At 37.0% G+C, this 23,942-nt stretch overlaps 1 protein-coding gene across 6 annotated transcripts in view; it reads left to right on the plus strand.

The window, feature by feature from the left end:
• The window catches only part of USP53 (ubiquitin specific peptidase 53), an 82,716-nt gene that overhangs the window by 37,848 nt on the left and 20,926 nt on the right, over nucleotides 1–23,942 (plus strand). For 4 of the 6 annotated variants that reach the window (XM_033215124.1, XM_033215122.1, XM_033215123.1 and 1 more), the window contains 7 exons: nucleotides 2,978–3,112; nucleotides 11,931–12,044; nucleotides 12,126–12,208; nucleotides 15,784–15,889; nucleotides 16,476–16,622; nucleotides 18,039–18,188; nucleotides 23,233–23,395. In XM_033215124.1, the coding sequence (XP_033071015.1) occupies nucleotides 2,978–3,112; nucleotides 11,931–12,044; nucleotides 12,126–12,208; nucleotides 15,784–15,889; nucleotides 16,476–16,622; nucleotides 18,039–18,188; nucleotides 23,233–23,395 (898 nt within the window). Of the gene's footprint in view, nucleotides 1–2,977; nucleotides 3,113–11,930; nucleotides 12,045–12,125; nucleotides 12,209–15,783; nucleotides 15,890–16,475; nucleotides 16,623–18,038; nucleotides 18,189–23,232; nucleotides 23,396–23,942 lie in introns of those variants that run through there. The other 2 variants (XM_033215126.1, XM_033215128.1) reach the window with 2 other exon arrangements.

A 23,942-nucleotide genomic window follows, 5' to 3' on the forward strand; every position in this document is an offset into this window, starting at 1 on the left:
ATCTAATTCCTTGAATATAGACTGGCCTTGATGACTGATACTTGTCAAATAGACTATGGCAGAACTGAGGCTGTAATCCAGATATCTGAGGTTGGGTTAGTTTAGAAAAGATGATATAGCTATCACCCAGCCCTGTTTCTTGAGTTGCTCATTCTTGGAAGTGAGCCACCATGATGAGGAAGCCAGGTGGCCATGAGGAAAGACCACTTGGAGGCATTCTGGACACAACTAGAGCTGAGTTCCCACCCCACAGCCAGCATCAACTGCCAGACATGAAAGAGCGACCTTCAGATATTCCAGGTCCCGGCATTCAAACTGTCCAAAATGACTTCAAGTGGAGCAGAGACGTGCTGTCCCCACCCAAATTGCAGATTTGTGTAACTACATTTTGGGGGTGGTTTAGTTACAGGGCAATACATAAGTAGAACAGGGGTTTAGATTGTGTAGGGCCTTACAGGCCTCTGTAAGGATCGTGGCTTTTTCTATGAGTGATTTAGGGAGATAGGGGATTGTTTTGAGTGGAAGAGTGATACAGTCTGTTCTAACCAGATATAATATTTGAACTAGATCCCTGTGGCTGCTCTGCTGAGGAAAATAGAAGGAAGACAAACAGAGTGTCCAGTATATATTAGCAACTCATTTGTGTCACTGAAATCTTTTGCCAGAGAACTTAAGATTTTGTTATACATTTTAGAGATAAATGTTTCATTTTTTACATTCTTGAATATTCATAATGAACACACATACATAGACACACAGATTTTTTTTTTTAATTTATGTGCCTTAATTTCATTATGTTCCTGAAAAGATTGTTTGAGTAAATCACCAAAGGAAGAAATTTTATATTCTCTTTTTTTAAGAACATGGCAAAATAGGGTTATTGTTAGGAAATGAAGAATAAACCTAGATCACATTACAGTATCACATTTTATTTATTCCACAGTAAATTTTGAATGTTTTGTCTAATTGTAAAACCTAGGATTATTAATTTCCTAGACCAGCTCTCTTGTAGCCCTGCACAGTCACCTACCTCTTTCCTGTGCTTGCCTTCCTCTCCTCCCCTGTCAAAAACACACATAAATACATTGCAGTTTAACCAAACTGGGCTCTGTTTCTCAGAGCTGGTCTCCACCTCAAAGTCTCCTCATTGTTATTCCTTTTGTCTGGAATGCTTTTCTTTCAAATGTCCTCATGGCTAATGCCCTTATTTCCTTTATGCCTCTCCTCAAATGTTACTTTTTCATCAGTGAGACCTTCCCCGACTACACTAGGTAAAAGGTAAGCTGCCTCCATCTATGATATCCCTGGCATTCCTGTCCCCATTACACTGCTTTATTTTTCTCTCTTGTATCTCTTTATTTTTCTCTACTGTAGTTATCACATTCTGATGTTACATAATTACTTCTTTGCCTTCTCATTACTATAACTAGAATATAATCTCCATGTAGGTAGGGTTGTCATCCATTTTTCTAGTGTAGAACAATGCCTAACATATACTAGGGAGCCAAAAAATACATGTTGAATGAATGAGTAATCTTAAACATTACCTGGAAGTTAATTGCCTAAATAAGAGATAAAATCTGAAAGTTATTTTTCATCTTTTACTATTCATAATTTTAGCGATTTAATGGCTAAAATAAATATAGTTCTGGGTATCTAATATCAGTTGACATCTGTATTTTCTAATTTCTTATTTTATTTATAAATTATATTTTTTTGCAGTAGTGAAACAGATTCATGAAATGTTTTCCTTGTATGTTGATCTTAAAAATATTTTTTTTTTTGAGATGACATGACCCCTTGAGCTAACATGGGACTGAATGTGACCGATACTACTTTGGTGGACTGTCATTGAAAAGTTTTCTTTTTTCCTTACTTTCTTCCATGTAAGATGATTGTCATAAAATTGTAATTCATTAAAATGTTTTTTTCTTGCTTAAGTTTAATAAGGAAAATTGAAAATCAGATTAACAACTATGATTTCATGTTTCCAGTTTCTTGGGTTTAGATTAGAAACTGAATGATGTTTCTAGTTTCTTAATTTAGATTAGAAATACAGGTTGGATATCCCTTGTCTGAAATGCGCAGGACCAGCAGTGTTTTGGATTTTAGATTTTGTTTTTTGATTTTGGAATGTTTGCATTTATGTATTTACTGATTGAGCATACCAAATTTAAAAGCATTTCCTTTAAGCATTGTGTCAGTGCTCAAAAACTTTTAGATTTTGGAACATTTTGGTTTTCACATTTTTGATTTGGAGACATTCAACCTATAATTCTCTAAGTTAGGAAAACTGATAACTTATAGGTGGTAGGACCTTTTCTTAAAAGTTAAAAGACATTATTATCTCTTTTCTGAATCTTCTTGTAAAATGTACATTTGCATTTTTAAAAGGCAAATTTAGTCAAATAATAGTGGGACATTGTCATTCCGTTAAATCATCTAATTTTTAGATCAGGATTTGTCGTTTTCCGAGGTATTCTTAAGACTCTAGTAGAAAATTTTTTTAAGTTTGAAAAGTTTGTTTAGGTTACTTTTTTCTTTTAAGACTAGTGAATTCTACCAATTTTTGTGTGATTATATGTTTATTTTGTTTAGCGTAATTCTAATTCCTATTGTATATTTTTAGATTTAAAGCAACTTAAATCTCAAAATTCTGTTCCTTAAACAACCTGCATCAGAATCATCTGGGGAATAGTTTAAAAATGAGCCTCACCTAAGACTTAGAGTCTGAGGGTGGGACCTGGGAACCCTACATGTTTAATTCTTGTGTCCGCTAACATTTGATTTAGAGGCTGGTGCAAACATTTCTACACTTGGTGATACAAATAATTAATTTTTGTATGAAATTTTAGAGCAAAAGACTTCTGTGTTATTTTCCAAGTATAGTGTTTTGAGTTTCTCTGTGTTGTAATGAAATTACTGAAACAATTTTAAAGCTGGCGTTAAACTTATTGGTTTTCTTGTTGATTCCCAGACGATATTTGCACAGTTCCAACATAGTCGAGAAAAAGCACTTCCCTCAGATAACATAAGGCATGCTCTTGCAGAAAGCTTCAAAGATGAGCAGCGATTTCAACTTGGCCTTATGGATGATGCTGCAGAGTGCTTTGTAAGTATTTCTGATATTCCTTAAGAAGTCAGGATAGTAGCTTTCATTCCTTAGCTGGTACAAATGTTGAGACAAATGAAACAAAAGTGTAGAACAATAGAGAAATGTCAGAACTGGCTGGTAGATCCATATCTTACCCTTCCTTCAAGCCTCAACTTCAATCCATCTGTGTTTTGTGTTGTACTTTTGGTTTTGATTATTTGTGTTGCTCTAATTTTTACTCTTGGGCTACTAAAATATTTTAAAACTTAGTTGGAGCAATAAGCTTTGCTGAATATAAATGATATCATTTAAATCAGTGTTCTGCCACTATAGGGTTCACATGTACAGCACATTCCCAGCAATAATAGTTTTCATTGCATGCAATGATTCTCATTGGGAGATAAGGGGATTTTGGTGGGAAGTTAACATGGGCAACAGCCTGTTACCCACATTCCAGGTTGAGAATCACTGAGGTTGATGTTCTTAGGCTCTGTGTTACCACCGTATTAGTAAGTAGAGCATTCCTTTGATCAGGTACATACTTTATACATGTAAAATAGATATGTTAATTATTAAATGTCTCGGTTAATATTGATGTCACCTATAAATAAGTTGTAACCATTTCTTCTCTCTCCTTCCTGTTTCTAGTCAGCAAATTCTGTAAATTCTTTCATCAGAAAGATGATGAAAGTTTTTTCTTTCCATATTTTTTCAAATATTTTTCAAAAGTTTTTTCTTTCCATATTAATTCCCTACCACAACTTCTTCCAGGTCACCATATTTAAGCCTCCTACTGGTGTCCATTCAGCTTGTTTATTTATGTCCTATTTTTTAAATAGCCACCATATTAATATGATTTTCTTCGGGTTAATGCTTACTCTTCAAATATTTCCACGATTCAAATCTAGACTTTTTATTCTGATATTTAAGGCCCGTTATGATTAAACTCCACCTTCCCTCAATGCTTCATAGCTGGATTTTTCTTCCTAGTGAGATTATTCCATTCTGTTCCTCACATATATTTTTATATTCCTGTTTATACTCCTTATTTATAAGGCTGTTATACTAGCAGCCTTTGCTCAAGTTCCTGAAATACTCAGAACTTTAAAAATCTATCATTTTGTGAAGATTCAAGCTAAGTCTATGCCTACCAGACAGCACATGACCAAACCACCCAATCCATTCCCTGTAGAATTTACTGTCTGTAGAGTTCATTTGGTGTGTGTATATTATTCATCGCCTTTTAAAAATGAGCATCATCATGGTTTCCTTAGATGGAAAGCTCATTGACTAGCATCTTGCATAGCACACTTGCATGTTGATTAAAATGTCAATAACAGCACACACAGTAATGAAATATACTTTCCATATTTCTTCTGTTTATAATTGATTCTTTGCTTAAAACAAATATATTTTGAACAATGCTAAACTTTGTAGTTTTTCTTTCACTTAAATGAATTATTCTTATACGTGGTATGATAATTCACAAAATGTCTAGAAATCTAGGCTTAAATTATTAAATGGTCTTAAATATCCTGGAGCAGAGGAGAGGGAAGTTAGCTAATGAATAGAATCCATTGGTTAAGCTTTGGTAAAAAGCATTCTGTTAAATAAATAAATACCCCTTATTGATCTATATTGTAAGTCAACATTTATATGAAATTCATGGCAGATTACATTGCCTTCATTATGGTGTTAGTGTAGATATAGAGCCTTTGTTTTGCTGTTACTTATACAGACTACCTAGGTGATTCAAGTAGGATTTTTTTAATCATATTTTAAATTCTGGGTTACATGTGCAGAGCGTGCAGTTTTGTTACATAGGTATACACGTGCCGTGATGGTTTGCTGCACCCATCAACCTGTCACCTACATTAGGTATTTCTCCTAATGTTATCCCTCCCCAGCCCCCCACCCTTGACAGGCCCCAGTGTGTGATGTTTCCCTCCCTGTGTCCATGTGTTCTCATTGTTCAACTCCTACCTCCGAGTGAGAACATGTGGTGTTTGGTTTTCTGATCTTGTGATGGTTTGCTGAGAATGATGGTTTCCAGCTTCATCCATGTCACTGCAAAGGACATGAACTCATCCTTTTTTTGTGGCTGCATAGTATTCCATGGTGTATATGTGCCACATTTTCTTAATCCAGTCTATCATTGATGAATATTTGAGTTGGTTCCAAGTCTTTGCTATTGTGAATAGTGCCACAATAAACATACCTGTGTATGTGTCTTCATCCTAGAATGATTTATAATCCTTTGGGTATGTGCCCAGTAATGGGGTTGCTGGGTCAAATGGTATTTCCAGTTCTAGATCCTTGAGGAATCTCCATACTGTCTTCCACAATGATTAAACTATTACACTTCCCCCGACAGTGTAAAAGTGTTCCTATTTTTTGACAACCTCTCCAGCATCTGTTGTTTCCTAACTTTTTAATGATCGTCATTCTAACTGGTATGAGATGGTATCTCATTGTGGTTTTGATTTGTATTTCTCTAATAACCCGTGATGATGAGCATTTTTTCATATGTTTGTTGGCTGCATAAATCTTCTTTTGAGAAGTGTCTGTTCATATCCTTTGGCCATTTCTTGATGGGGTTGGTTGTTTTTTTTTTTTTTGGAGACAGAGTTTCACTCTGTCGCCCAGGCTGGAGTGCAATGGCACAATCTTGGCTCACTACAAGCTCTGCCTCCCGGGTTCACGCCATTCTCCTGCCTCAGCCTCCCAAGTAGCTGGGACTACAGGTGCCCGCCACCACGCCCACTAATTTTTTGTATTTTAGTAGAGATGGGGTTTCATTGTGTTAGCCAGGATGGTCTCGATCTCCTGACCTCGTGGTCCACCTACCTTGGCCTCCCAAAGTGCTGGGATTACAGGCGTGAGCCACTGTGCCCAGCTGGGTTGGTTGCTTTTTTTCGTGTAAATTTGTTTTAAGTTCTTTGTAGATTCAGGATATTAGCCCTTTGTCAGATGGATAGATTGCAAAAATTTTCTCCCATTCTGTAGGTTGCCTGTTCACTCTAATGATGGTTTCTTTTGCTGTGTAGAAGCTCTTTAGTTTAAATAGATCCCATTTGTCAATTTTGGCTTTTGTTGCCACTGCTTTTGGTGTTTTAGACATGAAATCTTTGCACATGCCTATGTCCTGAATGGTATTGCCTAGGTTTTCTTCAGGATTTTTATGGTCCTAGGTCTTACGTTTAAGTCTTTCATCCATTGAGTTGATTTTTGTATAAGGTGTAAGGAAGGGGTCCAGTGTCAGTTTTCTGTATATGGCTAGCCAGTTTTCCCAACACAATTTATTAAATAGGGAATCTTTGCCCCATTGCTTTTGTATGTCAGGTTTGTCAAAGATCAGATGGTGGTAGATGTGTGGTGTTATTTCTGAGACCTCCATTATCTTCTACTGGTCTATATATATGTTTGGTACCAGTACCATGCTGTTTTGGTTCCCGTTGCCTTGTAGTAAAGTTTGAAGTCAGGTAGCGTGATGCCTTCAGCGTTGTTCTTCTTACCCAGGATTGTCTTGGCTATGCGGGCTCTTTTTTGGTTCCATATAAACTTTAAAAAAGTAGTTTTTTCCAGTTCTGTGAAGTGGTAGCTTGATGGGGATAGCATTGAATCTATAAATTACTTTTGGCAGTATGGCCATTTTCACGATGTTGATTATTCCTATCCATGAGCATGGAATGTTCTTCCATTTGTTTGTGTCCTCTTTTATTTCATTGAGCAGTGGTTTGTAGTTCTCCTTGAAGAGGTCCTTCACATCCCTTGTAAGTTGGATTCCTAGGTATTTTATTCTCTTTGTAGCAATTGTGAATGGGAGTTCACTCATGATTTGGCTCTCTGTCTATTATTGGTGTAAAGGAATGCTCGTGATTTTTGCACATTGATTTTGTATCCTGAGACTTTGCTAAAGTTGCTTATCAGCTTAAGGAGATTTGGGGCTGAGACAATGGGGTTTTCTAAATATATAGTCATGTCATCTGCAAACAGACAATTTGACTCCCTGTCTTCCTATCTGAATACTCTTTATCGCTTTCTTTTGCCTGATTGCCCTGGCCAGAACTTCCAATACTATGTTGAGTAGGAGTGGTGAGAGATGGCATCCTTGTCTTGTGCCAGTTTTCAAAGGGAATGCTTCCAGTTTTTGCCCATTCAGTATGATACTGGCTGTGGGTTTGTCATCAATCGCTCTTATTATGTTGAGATACGTTCCATTGATACCTAGTTTATTCAGAGTTTTTAGCATGAAAGACAGTTGAATTTTGTTGAAGGCCTTTTCTGTATCTATTGAAATAATCATGTGGTTTTTGTCATTGGTTCTGTTTATGTGATGGATTATGTTTATTGATTTACATATGTTGAACCAGCCTTGCATCTCAGGGATGAAGCCAACTTGATCGCTTTTTGATGTGCTGCTGGATTCAGTTTGCCAGTATTTTATTAAGGATTTTCACTTTAATGTTCATCAGGGATATTGGCCTAAAATTCCTTTTTTTGTTGTGTCTCTGCCAGGCTTTGGTATCAGGATGATGCTGGCCTCATAAAATGAGTTAGGGAGGATTCCCTCTTTTTCTGTTGATTGGAATAGTTTCAGAAGGAATGGTACCAGCTCCTCTTTGTACCTCTGGTAGAATTTGGCTGTGAATCTAGGCTGCGGTCCTGGACTTTTTTTGGTTGGTAGGCTATTAATTATTGCTTCAATTTCAGAACCTGTTGTTGGTCTATTCAGAGATTCAAATTCTTTCTGGTTTTGTCTTGGGAGGGTGTATGTGTCCAGGAATTCATCCATTTCTTCTAGATTTTCTAGTTTATTTGTGTAGAGGTATTTATAGTATTCTCTGATGGTAGTTTGTATTTCTGTGGGATCGGTGGTGCTATCCCCTTTCTCATTTTTTATTGCATTTATTTGATTCTTCTCTCTTTTCTTCTTTATTAGTCTTGCTAGTGGTCTGTTTTGTTGATCTTTTCAAAAAACCAGCTCCTGGATTCACTGATTTTTTTAAAAGGCTTTTTGTGTCTCTTTTTCCTTCAGTTCTGCCCTGAACCTACTTATTTCTTTTTTTTTTTTTTCTTTTTTTTTAAGTAGAGATGGGGTTTCACCGGGTTAGCCAGGTTGATCTCGATCTCCTGACCTCGTGATCCGCCCGTCTCGGCCTCCCAAAGTGCTGGGATTACAGGCTTGAGCCACCGCGCCCGGCCGAACCTACTTATTTCTTGTCTTCTGCTAGTTTTTGAATTTATTTGCTCTTGCTTCTCTTGTTCCTTTAATTATGATGTTAGGGTGTCGATTTCAGGTATCTCCTGCTTTCTCTTGTGGGCATTTAGTGCTATAAATTTCCCTCCACACACTGCCTTAAATGTGTCCCAGAGATTCGGGTACGTTGTGTCTTTGTTCTCATTGGTTTTAAAGAACAGCTTTATTTCTGCCTTCATGTCATTATTTACTTAGTAGTCTTTCCTGAGCAGGTTGCTCATTTTCCATCTAGTTGTGCGGATTTGAATGAGATTCTTAATCCTAAGTTCTAATTTGGTTGCACTGTGGTCTGAGAGACAGTTTGTTGTAATTTCTGTTCTTTTACATTTGCTTGGGAGTGTTTTACTTCCATTTATGTGGTCAATTTTAGAATAAGTGCGGTGTGGTGCTGAGAACAATATATATTCTGTTTATTTGTTGTGTAGAGTTCTGTAGATGTCTATTAGGTCCTCTTGGTCTAGAGTTGAGTTCAAGTCCTGGATATCCTTGTTAATTTTCTGTCTTGTTGATCTGTCTAATATTGATGGTGGGGTGTTAAAGTCTCTCATTATTTTTTTATTTTTATTTATTTATTTATTTTTATTATACTTCAAGTTCTAGGGTACATGTGCATAACGTGCAGGTTTGTTACATATGTATACTTGTGCCATGTTGGTGTGCTGCACCCATCAACTCGTCAGCACCCATCAATTCATCATTTATATCATGTATAACTCCCCAATGCAATCCCTCCCCCCTCCCCCCTCCCCATGATAGGCCCCAGTGTGTGATCTTCCCCTTCCCGAGTCCAAGTGATCTCATTGTTCAGTTCCCACCTATGAGTGAGAACATGTGGTATTTGGTTTTCTCTTCTTGTGATAGTTTGCTAAGAATGATGGTTTCCAGCTGCATCCATGTCCCTACAAAGGACGCAAACTCATCCTTTTTTATGGCTGAAGTCTCCCATTATTATTGTGTGTGAGTCTAAGTGTCTTTGTAGGTCTCTAAGTACTTGCTTTATGAATCTTGATGCTCCTGTATTGGGTGCATGTATATTTAGGATAGTTAGCTCTTATTATTGAATTGATCCCTTTACCATTATGTAATGGCCTTCTTTGTCTCTTTTGATCTTTGTTGGTTTAAAGCCTGTTTTATCAGAGACCAAGATTGCAACCTCTGCTTTTTTTTTTTTTTTTTTTTTTTTGCTTTTCATTTGCTTGGTAGATCTTCCTCCATCCCTTTATTTTGAGCCTGTGTGTGTCTCTGCACATGGCACATGAGATGGGTCTTCTGAATACAGCACACTGATGGGTCTTGACTCTTTATCCAATTTGCCAGTCTATGTCTTTTAACTGGGGCATTTAGCCCATTTGCATTTAAGGTTAATATTGTTATGTGTGAATTTGATCCTGTCGTTATGATATTAGCTGATTATTTTGCCCGTTAATTGATGCGGTTTTTTCATAGCATCGATGGGTTTTAAATTTGGCATGGTTTTGCAGTGGCTGGTGCCGGTCATTCCTATCCATGTTTAGTGCTTCCTTCAGGAGCTCTTGTAAGGCAGGCCTGGTGACAGATTCAGCATTTGCTTGTATTTCCTGAATTTGAATGTTGGCCTGCCTTATTAGGTTGGGGAAGTTCTCCTGGACAATATCCTGAAAACTGTTTTCTAACTTGTTTCCATTCTCCCCATCACTTTCAGGTACACCAATCAAACATAGATTTGCTCTTTTCACATAGTCCCATAGTTCTTGGAGGCTTTGTTAGGTTCTTTTCACTCTTTTTTCTCTAATCTTGTCTTCTGACTTTATTTCATTAATTTGATCTTCAGTCACTGATAGCCTTTCTTCTGCTTGATCGAGTCGGCTACTGAAGTTTGTGTATGCTTCACGAAGTTCTCTTACTGTGTTTTTAAGCTCCATCAGGTCATATAAGCTCTTCTCTTCATGGGTTATTCTAGTTAGCCATTCATCTAACCTTTTTTCAAGGTTTTTAGCTTTCTTGCACTGGGTTAGAACAATGCTCTTTTAGCTCGGAGAAGTTTGTTATTACTGACCTTCTGAAGCCCACTTCTGTCAACTCTTCAAACTCATTCTCCAGCCAGTTTTGTTACCTTGCAGGCGAGGGGTTGTATTCCTTGGAGGAGAAGACACCTTCTGGTTTTTGGAATATTCAGCCTTTCTACTCTGGTTTCTCCCCATCTTTGTGGTTTTATCTACCTTTGGTCTTTGATGTTGGTGACCTATGCATGGTGTTTTGGTGTAGATGTCCTTTTTGTTGATGTTGATGCCATTCCTTTCTGTTTGTTTGTTTTCATTCTAACAGACAGGCCCCTCAGCTGTGGTCTGTTGCGGTTTGCTGGAGGTCCACTCCAGACCCTGTTTGCCTGGTTATCACTAGCGAAGGCTGCACAACAGCAAATATTGCTGCCTGATTCTTTCTCTAGAAGCTTTGTCCCGAGGGATACCCACCTGTATGAGGTGTCTGTCGGCCCCTAGTGGGAGGTGTCTCCCAGTCAGGCTACACGGGGGTCAGGGACCCACTTGAGGAGGCAGTTTGTTCGTTATTGGAGCTCGAACGCCGTGCTGGGAGAATCACTCCTCTCTTCAGAGCTGTCAGACGGGGACATTTAGGTCTGAAGAAGCTGTCTGCTGTCTTGTTCAGATATGCCCTGCCCCCAGAGGTGGAATCTAGGGAGGCAGTAGGCCTTGGTGAGCTGCGGTGGCCCCCACCCAGTTCAAGCGTACCTGTGGCTTTGTTTACACTATGAGCAGAGAACCACCTACTCAGGCCCCAGCAATGGCAGACACCCCTCCCCCACCAAGCTCCTGCATCCCAGGTTGATCTCAGACTGCTGCACTAGCAGTGAGCAAGGTTCTGTTGGTGTCAGACCAGCTGAGCCAGGCAGTGGAGTGGAACTCCTGGTTTGCTGGTTGCTAAGACCATGGGAAAAGCTCAGTATTTTGGCAGGAGTATACTGCTCCTCCAGGTACATTGACTCATGGCTTCCCTTGGCTAGAAAATGGAAATCCCCTGACCCCTTGCGCTTCCTGGGTGAGGTGATGTCCTGCCCTGCTTTGGCTCGCCCTCTGTGGGTTGCACTCACTGTCCAACAAGTCCCAATGAGATGAAGCAGGTACCTCAGTTGGAAATGCAGAAATTACCTGTCTTCTGTGTCGATCTCGCTGGGAGCTGTAGACTGGAGCTCTTCCTATTCATCCATCCAGGATTTTTTTTTTAAGCTATCTGTTTTTCCTTCATTTGAGAATGTCGGGAACACAGGAAACTGTTTTCTAATATTAAATTCTAGATGTCAGTCACCAGGGGTTTTTAGAAGGATTAAAAATAACTTTATTAAAGATCATGTTATATTATAATGTTGCTTTCATTAAGCAACATTTTCTTTTAGCTAGTGCTATAAAAGGTGAATAATTGAACATTCGATCAAAGTGTTCATTAGAGAGGAAAGCTGAAAAGCTAACAATATGTATGACACTCTTAAATTTACACTTTGGGAAATCTCCAGGTAAAGAGTTACATTTTACTCTGTTCCCTGCAAGATCAACAACTCATTTATCTATTTTATTTTTAAATTAGGAGAATATATTGGAGAGGATTCATTTTCACATAGTGCCAAGCAGAGATGCAGACATGTGTACCTCTAAATCTTGTATCACTCACCAGAAGTTTGCTATGACTCTGTATGAACAGGTGAGATGGCTTGATTATTATTTAGATATTATAGTTCTGTTTTATGATTGATAGATTAAGCATATGTTTTTGCCTATGTAGTGTGTGTGTCGTAGCTGTGGAGCATCATCAGATCCTCTACCTTTTACAGAATTTGTGCGGTACATTTCTACAACAGCCTTATGGTAAGAACCTATTAAAGCATAATTATCAAAAACGTTAATACCATATTTAAGCACATTGAACACTTATTTTATAAAATCGTAGCATACATGAGTTTCCCCTCTCTGTCTGAGGCTACCAGATATACTGCTGTGAGATGTATTAAGTGATGTCTATCAAAGTTGGATGTTTGTAATTTAGCCTAATATGTTACTTAGTGAAGTGTTACTTAGTGAAGTGTACATAATACTAGTTAAATTTTATGTCTGTTTAATTTATAACAAATTTTAGAACTGTGAAGGGGAGCATAAAATGATAAACTGAATGTTAAATGGAACTATACATGGTTGCTTCATTTATGAGATATTCTGTTTGTAATGGCCATATTTTCAGTCAGCTCTGCTATGTCCCTTTCTGGTGATAAAAGCTAGGGTAAACAGAGAAGAAACAAAAATGTGAGCATAATTCTCAGTTAGGTTATTGCATTTGAGGTCTCAACATTCACTTTAAATAAAAAATTTGCCGTGCTTGCCTGCTCACCTGCCCACTGACTCTCTCCCTTTCTGTCCATGAAAGATTAGCTAGTTAAGGATCTAAAAGTTAATGCTAGACCTTACATAATGTTCTTTGACTATTTTCCAACAGGTATTTGAAAGTATACATATTTGGCATGTGGCCAGGTGCAATGGCTAATGCCTATAATCCCAGAACATTGGGAGGCTAAGGCTGGTGGATCACCTGAGGTCAGGAGTTCAAGACCAGCCTGGCCAAGATGGTGAAACCCCATCTCTACTAAAAATAAAAAATTAGCTGGGTGTGGTCTCGGGCACCTGTAATCCTAGCTCCTTGGGAGGCTGAGGCAGATAACTGCTTGATCCCGGGAGGTGGAGGTTGCAGTGAGCTGAGTTCATGCCACTGCACTCCAGCCTGGGTGACAGAGTGAGATTACGTCTCACCAAAAAAAAAAAAAAATTTGGCATGTGGTAAACATTGAGTAAGATCATAGACATTTGCATACATTTTAATACAAAAGACATAATATGGATCAGTAATTATCAGTCAAAATATGTGAGTGCAACAGTTGATAAATGTTGCTATTTGTGTCAGTGTGCAAAGTGAATATCATGTTCATCCATTTCATATGATTTATCTTCCTGGCTTTATTGTGTATAAAACCTTATTTCATAAAGATTATTGAATAATAACAATTTTGTTATTTGGATATGTTTACTATCTTTCTTACGCTTACAGACAAGTAAAAAACACTGATTTAGAGAAACATTCCTAAACTTCAGTCAAATTGTAGTCGGTTGTCAGTCATTTTTTAAAATTTCTATGAAAAGTAGGATGGTGTTCGAACAAAGATAGACAATAAGTTAATTAAAACTCTTGAATGAAATGACAGTGTTCTCAGGCAGAATGTTAGATAATAAGAATTAGAGCCCATCATTCTCTGCTTGGTAAACACTGCAAGTTGCGGGAGTGTGCGCTTTGAATTCTAACTATAATACCCTTATTTGTGTTGGTAATCAGTGTTGAATACCAGTTACTGAATGTTTACCATGTTCCAGGCTTTATGTAAGTTGTCACTTTTAATGTTAATGAAAATTCTATTTTGTTGATGAAGAAATAGGTTTAATGAAGTTAATCTAGTAAGTAGATGAATTAAGATTGAAACCCAGATCTACCTGACTTCAACATTTTTCTGGATGTTGTCTAATGCTGTCAGTTTTGTAAGAGCAGAGCTTATCAGATTTAGGGCCTTCTAGTGTACTCGTGAAGTGTTTTGGATGGGTACATTTAGTTGTTACCAAATACTTGGAGATTATTTAAACTATTGAACTTTAAAATATATCCAGCTCTAGAATAGTTATATTATTGTTAAGTACAACCAGAACATCTAGAATGGAAACTAGTTAGTGTTTCAGCTTACATGACATTCCTTTTTGGAAATATTTAGATAGTTTTAGTATTAGCCTGTTCTCATGCTGCTAATAAAGACATACTCAAGGCTGGGCAATTTATAAAGCAAAGAGGTTTAATTGACTCATAGTTCCATGTGGCTGAGTAGGCCTCACAATCATGGCAGAAGGAAAGGAGGAGCAAAGTCACATCTTACATGGTGGCAGGCAAGAGGAAAGAATGAGAGCCAAGCGAAAGGGGTTTCCCCTTACGAAACCATCAGATCTTGTGAGACTTGTTCACTACCACCAGAACAGTATGGGGGAAACTGCCCCCATGAATCAGTTGTTTCCAGCTGGGTCCCTCCCATAACATGAAGGAATTTTGGGAGCTACAATTCAAGATGAGATTTGGGTGGGGACACAGCCAAACCATATTAGTTACTTAATACCCTGATACATAAAAATATGTCTTTTAAGAGGTTGAATAAAAAGTATCACAGTTAACCTGTAGTGCATTAAAGGGCCTGCCCTGGGCTCTAATAAAATGATTAGTATCCTGGCTGGGCACAGTGACTCACTCCTGTAATCCCAACACTTTGGGAGTCTGAGGTGGGTGGATCACCTGAGGTCAGGAGTTCAAGACCAGCCTGGGGAACATGGTGAAACCCCATCTCTACTAGAAATACAAAAGTTAGCCAGGTGTGGTGGCACGTGCCTGTAATCCCAGCTCCTCGAGTGGCTGAGGCACAAGAATCGCTTGAACCTGGGAGGTGGAGGTTGAAGTGAGCCAAGATTGTGCCATTGCACTCCAGCCTGGGTGATAGAGCAAGACTCCATCATACACACACACACACACACACACAAAACCAGGAGTAATATTCATCATAAGAACAAAAGGCGTAAGTCAGGCTTTAACAACTCTGGTTGTGACTTCTGCATTTAATCAGCAAAGGACCTTCTAGCCGAAATTGATAACTTTGCTTCTAGGAACTTTGGGCCAGAGAGGGAGCCTTTCCTACAGTTTGTTGTTCTTGTTAGGTTAGGGTTTAAACTTAAGTTTCTACTCATTAAGTAATAATACAAATGAAACATTTGCCTTAAAACTACCTCCAGGCCGGGCGCGGTGGCTCAAGCCTGTAATCCCAGCACTTTGGGAGGCCGAGACGGGCGGATCATGAGGTCAGGAGATCGAGACCATCCTGGCTAACACGGTGAAACCCCGTCTCTACTAAAAATACAAAAACTAGCCGGGCGAGGTGGCGGGTCCCTGTTGTCCCAGCTACTCGGGAGGCTGAGGCAGGAGAATGGCATAAACCCGAGAGGCGGAGCTTGCAGTGAGCTGAGATCTGGCCACTGCACTCCAGTCCGGGCGACAGAGCGAGACTCTGCCCCCCCCCCAAAAAAAAAAAAAAACTACCTCCAGACAGAGGATCTTAGCCTCATTCGTCTAGTTCCAAACATATAATTTTGTGTTATTTTGTTCTCTTTATTTGAGCTAATTTTTTTCATCATATACTTGGCAAATTTAATAATTTTTCGTTTTATGGAAATGTACTTTATGGTTCATTTTTCAGTTGTGGTCATGTTTTAGACAGAAAAAGTGATGAACATCTAAACTGACAATATTTTTCATGTGCAATTTATTAAAATTTTAAGTTCATAGGCCCAATTTGGGATTGCTTCTTTTTTTGCAGCAATGAAGTTGAAAGAATGTTGGAAAGGCATGAACGCTTTAAACCTGAAATGTTTGCAGAATTGCTACAAGCAGCAAACACAACAGATGACTATAGGAAATGTCCTGTAAGTATAGTTTGGAGAATGTTAGTATGCTTCTTGTTCTGTAAATTTGAAAATAGGCATTCAAATATTATCATGTAAATATTGATTCTATATATAGAATTAGCTTTAAGAATTTTTAAAAAATATTATTTTAGATTATACCATGTGTACCATTTATCTTAGCATAATTTCTTTAAAAACTCCTAAGTTTGTGAAGGTTTGAAGGTAGCATATGTTGATTAAATTTTTTCAGAGTCCTGAAATTTATCATTTGATTAAAGAGAAAGTTTCTTTTCAGTAAACTTGAATGATACTCTTTTCTCATCTAATATATTTGTATACTGACTTCAGTGGTTTTATTTCTGCTTTTTTTAGGTTGAATTCTTTAACAGATTTACAAAAATATCAAAGAATACTTTTATTTAAAATAGACTTCTTGTTTAATCAATAATTAAGACAAATCGCTTGTTAGAAGTCATTTTTTAGTATACTGAATAAATTGCAAATATGTTAAAAATGTCATTATATAATACAAAGTGTGTAAGGTTTTGCCTATGGTTTATCTGTTTTCATAATTTTAGAACTTTTCTTTTGTGTTTTTCTGTAGAGTAACTGTGGCCAAAAAATAAAAATTCGCCGTGTTTTAATGAATTGCCCAGAGATTGTTACAATTGGTTTAGTCTGGGACTCTGAGCATTCTGACTTGACTGAAGATATTGTTCGGAATCTAGCAACACATCTTTATCTTCCTGGGGTATCTTATCTATTTTCATTCCCTTCCCTTTTATTTTCAAATTCTTCTAAAACATCTTGACATACATTATGATACACTTATTTTGATTTCAGAACTAAATTTTTTTTTCTGAACAAAATAATACTATTTTGATGTTTTATCTGATAAAATCAAGTTTAATCGAACCAGGCTAACTGGAATGCCTTTACTACATAGACTAGCAATGGCTTTTAATTACAAACTAAACTGTCTCATGACTTTTGCTTCTTTCACTCTAAAATGATGATGATTGATGATTTTTTATCTATGGTCATGATTGTAAATATAAATACTGTTAACTTAGGTTTAAGTTTTTTTTTTTGAGATGGAGTTTCGCTCTGTTGCCCGGGCTGGAGTGCAGTGGCTGAATCTCAGCTCACTGCAAGCTCCGCCTCCCGGGTTTACGCCATTCTCCTGCCTCAGCCTCCCGAGTAGCTGGGACTGCAGGCGCCTGCCACCTCGCCCGGCTAGTTTTTTGTATTTTTTTAGTAGAGACGAGGTTTCACCATGTTAGCCAGGATGGTCTCGATCTCCTGACCTCATGATCCGCCCGTCTCGGCTTCCCAAAGTGCTGGGATTACAGGCTTGAGCCACCGCGCCTGGCCAAAAGGTTTAAGATTTAAAATTCATCTAAAGTACTGATCTCTTTTTTCCCCCCCGCAGCAGAGTCTTGCTCTGTCGCCCAGGCTGCAGTGCAGTGGCACAATCTTGGCTCACTACAATCTCTGCCTCCCAGGCTCAAGCAATTTTCATGCTTCAGCCTCCCTAGTAGCCAGGATTACAGGCATGTGCCACCATACCCAGCTAATTTTTGTATTTTTAGTAGAGATGGGGTTTTACCATGTTTGCCAGTCTGTTCTCGAACTCTTGGCCTCAAGTTGGTCCACCTGCCTTGGCTTCCCAAAGGGCTGGGATTACAGGCGTGAGCCAGCATACCCGGCCATGATCTCTTGATATGCTTGTTACTTTCTTAGTATATTTTGAATCGGTTGATGTTACAATTAAAGTTTTAGAGATAATTACCTTTTAGATAATATGTTTAATGAGCATTCAAATACATGATTCAGTCAAGAATTACCAGAAATGTGGAATTTATCTCATATATTGAGTTTCTTTATGAAAAGTGTCAGTCATGTGTCATTAGAGATACTCTATTATTACTAAACTACTTTGTAGTGAATTCGGTTTTTTGGGCTTAAAGTTTCTATGAATGAATTGAAAGTGGTAATTCTGTTAACAATGTGATGTCAGTGGTGCCTTTAATAATATCATAATATTGGATTGGGGCAGTATGCGTGAGAAATATTTCATTATGTGTCAAATACATGATTCATCTAATTATTCCTCATTTTGCAAAAGATACAGTGTTAAGTGTAAATTACTAATTTTTTTAAACAGCTTTTTTATAGAGTTACTGATGAAAATGCCAAAAATAGTGAACTTAACCTTGTTGGTATGATCTGCTACACCAGCCGACATTATTGTGCCTTTGCATTTCACACCAAAAGTTCCAAATGGGTATTTTTTGATGATGCAAATGTGAAAGAGGTAAGTGACACTTTCTTTAATTGAAATAATTACTGTGATTTTTACTTTTTGTTAATAAATGATATATTGATATTAATATTCAAAAGGATATTATTATGTAAAATAGTAATAAATGAACATAACAATGATAACATTAAGTTCAAACTTTCTTTTGTTATTCTTGAAATTGGCTTATTTTGAAGCCAAATTTTAAAGCAGTCCATTTCCAGAATAATAATAGACTAATGAATATTAGTATACAAATATGTAACTATCAGTGATCTGTGTGTCAGTGATGATCCTTTTTGCCTGATGCATACTTGCTTTTTTTTTTTTGTAGATGAGTCACAGTAGTTTTGTATAACTAACGATGAAAATGTGCTTGCCTTTATTTTTATTATGACAATTTTTTTTCAAATTTTGTGTGTGGAATACAGAAATAGATATATCAGTTATATCTTTTGGTAATTATAGCTGACCCTTGAACAACATAGGAGTGCCAAGCCCCTGTGCAGTTGAAAACCCATGTACAACTTTTGACTTCCTCGAAACTTAACTGCCAGCAGCTTACTATTGACAGACAGCCTTACCAAAAACATAAACAGCAATTAACACATATTCTGTATGTTATATGTATTGTATACTGTACTCTCACAGTAAAGTAAGCTAGAAAAAAAAATCTTACTTAGAAAATTATAAGCAAAAGGAAATATATTTACCACTCACTAAGTGGAAGTGGATCATCATAAACGTCTTCATCCTTGCTATCTTCACATTGAGTAGACTGAAGACGAAGAAAAGGAAGATTGGTCTTGCTGTCTCGGATGGTAGAGGCAGAAGAAAATTCACATATAAGTGAACCTGCACAGTTCAAACCTGTGTTGTTCAAGGGCCAACTGTAATTTATTTACTCAAATAGTAATAATATTGTCTAGAAAAGTAGTGAATAATAGTTCTTAATAAGGAGTATTGGAATCACATGAGGAGCTTTTTAAAAACCATATATTCCTGGACTCCTAAAATTTTGATTCAGTAGTGTAAAGGCAGGTATCTGAAATTTTAAGTTCTGCAGGAAATTCAGACATAGCACAGTTGAAAACTATTGGTCTTGCCAAAGCTTACTGGCTTTGGCAATCTTTATTAAGTAGTAAACTCATTTAAAAATGCAAGTTCTTTGGCTGTTATAAGCAAATGATGTAGAATTCTATTTAATTTCATCTTAATATACAACAAAAGGCCATTTATCAGCACTGTGATTAAGACAATACAAATTCAAATATTTGGTATTTAGTGGACTTCTAATTCTACCCACGAAGGATTAACTGCTATAGAAATAGGCATTTCACTGTTTAAAACTAGGACATAGGTGAAACAACTCTAAACATTGAACAACATGCAGTTGAACAGAGAAAAGGGAAACAAATGAGGTCAGCTCTATAATTACCCACTGCTTACTGCCTAGAGGTAGTTTCTGGGTTGCAGTGCAGGCAGTGGGAGCCCAAACAAAGCCCAGCAGTGTCACTGAGTTCTGCAGACTGAAACTGGAGTTCAGGGAGGCCTAGATGGCTAAAATGTGCAGGACAGAATACTAGAAAGAAAACTGCACAGGGAGAAAGTTCTGGAAATTGACAGAAGGGTTCCCTGGAATTTGTGGCTAAATTGTGATTTGTGCATGTGAGGGGTGAACCCACACAAGTTTGGGGTTAGTTGGGAGAGATAGGAAGCATCACTGGAAAACAAAAGGTAGGAGGCAGAGGTTGCAGTGAGCTGAGATCGTGCGACTGCACTTCAGCCTGGTGACAGAGTGAGACTCTGTCTCAAAAAGAAAAAAAGAAAAAAAAAAAAAAAAGCTTAAAACAAGCCTTGAAAGTTCAAAGCTAATCCCACTTTTAAAATAACACAACAAAATTCAATACCCAAGACTATGAAGTTCAGTGAAATTCAATATGCCACTTCAAAATAGCATTCAATAAAATATTACCAAATATTCAAATAACCTGAAGAAAAATTAATAAAAACAGACCAGAAATGACTGAGATGGGAATATCAGGGAAGGATAGTAAAACTACTATTTATGTATAGGGATTTCTTAGATAACGTTTAATAAGCATGAACCATAAAAATAGTTGGTAAATTAGACTTCATTGAAAGTTAAAATTGTTGTTCTTCAGTGAGATACTATTAGGAGAATAAAGTGACAAACCATATACTGAGAGAAAATATTTGTGAAGCATGTATCTAATAAAGACTGTATCCAGAATATTGAAATAACTCTTAAAACCCAATTAAAAAATCAGCAAAAAATGTTGACAGTTCACCAGTGAAGATATATGAATGGCCTTGAAATGATATTCAGTACATCATTAACCACAACGAAATACAAATTTAATTCATAATGAGATTCTAGTACTCACCTGTTGTAATGATCAAAATTAAAAAGACTGACAATACAAATAGTTGGTGAGGATAAGAACAGCTAGATCTCTCACACGACGCTGATGGAACCACAAAATTGAACATTCACTTTCAAAACTGTCAGTTTCTTTAAACATATATTTACTATATAACCCAGCAAATCCACTCTTGTGAAAACATAACTCCACATAAAACGTGTACTTGAATATTCAGGATAGTTTTCTTCATAATGCTCAAACTAGAAATGACTCAAATGTCAATAGGTGAATGGATGAACAAATTGTGGTATAGTTATACAGTGGAATACAATACTCAGCAAGAAGGACTGAACTATTGAACTGATACATGCAATAATGTGAACAAATCTCAGAAGCATTATGCTAAGTGAAAGAAGTGAGATATAAATGACTATATGCGATGATCCCATTTATATGAAATTCTAGAAGGAAAAACAAAGGTTTGGAGAGTAGATCACTCATTTCCAGGGACTGCAAAGTGGGGTACCAGGTAATATTTTGGGGTGAGGATTACACAATTGTATTGTCAAAACTCACTGACTTGTACACTATAACTAGATAATTTTACTTCATATAGTACACCTCAAAGCTGTTTAAGTTTTGGTATTTATATTTAAAATCAGCACTTTGCTTGAATTACTTAGCATTTTGATGTAGGAGTTTATTAAGTTTCATCTTGAGTCGATGTGTAAAAACATTTTGCAGTTTCTGCTTTGCTTTTACATAGTTTAAATTATTCAAAATTTGGAGAAAGAACTGGGTATATTAATTACCCTGTGAAGGTTTTTATTTTATTTTCACATTGACTCTTCAAAGTCTGGCCAATGTGGTGAAACCCCATCTCTACTAAAAATACCAAAATTAGCCAAGCGTGGTGGCACATGCCTGTAATCCCAAGAGGCAAAGTCATGAGAATTCCTTGAACCTGGGAGGAGGAGGTTGCAGTGAGCTGAGACAGTGCTACTGAACTCCAGCCTGGGTGACTGTGAGACCTTTTCTCAAAAAACAGACATTACAAACAAAAAAATGGACTCCTCAAGTCTCTTGGAATCCCCAGTGAGGAGGATAAATAGCTGAATATATATAGTTCAAAACAGCTCATCAGAATTGTTTCTTAAAAGTTCCCTTCTCTGCAAACATATTCTAGAATGCTTTGTAGTGTTTTTGTTTGGTTTTGTTTTGCTTTTAAATCAATTTTATAGAGGTATAGTGCAAAACATTAAAATACACCCATTTTAAGTGTACAGTTGGAGTTTTGATAAATGTATTCACCTATGTAACCACCATAATCAGTACACAGAACATGTTCATCAGCCTAGAAAAATTCTATCAGGCTTCTTTGTTGTCATACCCCCCACACCACCCCAGGACGAGGAAATTGCTGGTCTCATTATAGCTTAGTTTTACTCATTCTACAATTTTATATAAATGGTCTCTTATAGTATGTACTACTCTGTGTCTGCCTCCCTTCCTTTAGCATAATGTCTTTAAGATTCATTCATGTTGTTTGGATTCACACTTTATTTTTATTGTGTGTTTTATGGCTGTACAACGATTTATCCATTTACCTATTGAAGTATGAATAATCTGTTTGTGAACATATTTTTTTCCATTGCTCTTAGATAATACCTAGAAGTGGGATTTCTGGGTTGTGTGGTAAGTGTCTGTTTAACTTCACAAGAAACTATCAAATTGATTTCCAAAGTGGTTATACCAGTTTGCATTCTATGAGAGCAGTGTACGAGAGTTCCTGTTGTTCCACATTCTCAGCAGCACTTTGTGTTGGTATTCTTTTTAATGTTAGCCCTTCTAGTATATGTATAATATTATCTCATTGTGGTTTTCATTTGCATTTCCCTTGCGGTTGGTAATATTTTGAGTATCTTTTCTTGTGCTTGTTGACCATTCTTACATCTTTCTTTTGGTGAAATGTCCAGATTTTTTGCCAGTATTTCGCACTGGATTTTCTTCTTCTTAATGCATTGTAGGGATTCTTTATTCTGCACAGTAGTCCCTTATTAGCTGTATGTTGCTTTTTTTTTTTTCAATTTCTTAACGGTGTCTTTCTAAGAGCAAAAGTTATTAATTAATTTAGATTAAGTCCATTTTAAAAATATTTTTCTTCCGTGGTTTGGTATGCTAAGAAATCTGCCCTTCCCCAAGTTTGCAAAGATTTTCTCTTTTGTTTTCTTTGGTTAAGTTTTAGTTTTTGTGTGAGCTATTCTTAGTTAATTTTTTTTGTTTGTTTTATATGAAGTCAGGTTAAAGTTATTTTTCTCATGGTAAAAATTCTTTATTTCCAGTTGTAACACCATTTGTTGAGCTGACTCTTAATTAAATTTCTCCATTGAATTGCCTTGAAGTCTTTGTCAAATGTCAGTCAACCACATATTTGGAAAGCTTTTTAAAATTTATTTGCCCATCAAATTTGTAAATGATAATGTTTAAAAGATTTTTATTTAGACTAGTTACTAAATACAGTTAATTATATAATATGATATATACTTGAACTACTGGCAGCTGCATATGTAAATTTTTAAAAAATATAAAATAACTCAGAGTTTCTGTCTTTTCATATAACACATTGATTACAAGGTTTTGTTTTGTCTTTATTCATTGTGTTTTTTTAAAAGATTGGAACCAGATGGAAAGATGTTGTCTCCAAATGCATTCGATGCCACTTTCAGCCACTGCTTTTGTTTTACGCAAACCCAGATGGGACAGCAGTTTCTACTGACGATGCACTCAGGCAGGTTGTCAGCTGGTCACATTACAAATCTGTTGCAGAAAATATGGGTAATTCTTTCTTTTAAAAATTCTCCATGTTTTTCTGTTATCACAGTCAACTAGGAATACTAATACTCTGAATATAAAATGAATATCGGGGGGAACCCCATCCCCGATATTTAACATGGGTTCTTTTCTATTCCCTAAGCGTCTTGGCTGGTTTGAGAAATAAAGGGAAAGAGTACAAGAGAGAGAAATTTTAAAGCTGGGTGTCTGGGGGAGACATCACATGTCGGCAGGTTCTGTGATGTTCCCTGAGTCATAAAACCAGCAAGTTTTTATTAGCGATTTTCGAAAGGGGAGGGAGTGTACCAATAGGGTGTGGGTCACAGAGATCACATGCTTCACAAGGTAATAGAATATCACAAAGCAAGTGCAGACAGGGTGAGATCACAGGACCACAGGATGGGGCGAAATTAAAATTGCTAATGAAGTTTCCACATGCATTGTCATTGATAACATCTTATCAGGAGACAGGGTTTGAGAGCAGACAACCTGTCTCACCAAAATTTATTAGGTGGGAATTTCTTCCTCCTAATAAGCATTGGAGCGCTAC

The sequence above is a fragment of the Trachypithecus francoisi genome, unplaced genomic scaffold (assembly GCF_009764315.1).
Source record: "Trachypithecus francoisi isolate TF-2019V2 unplaced genomic scaffold, Tfra_2.0 Lachesis_group1, whole genome shotgun sequence".
Taxonomy (NCBI): Eukaryota; Metazoa; Chordata; class Mammalia; order Primates; family Cercopithecidae; genus Trachypithecus; species Trachypithecus francoisi.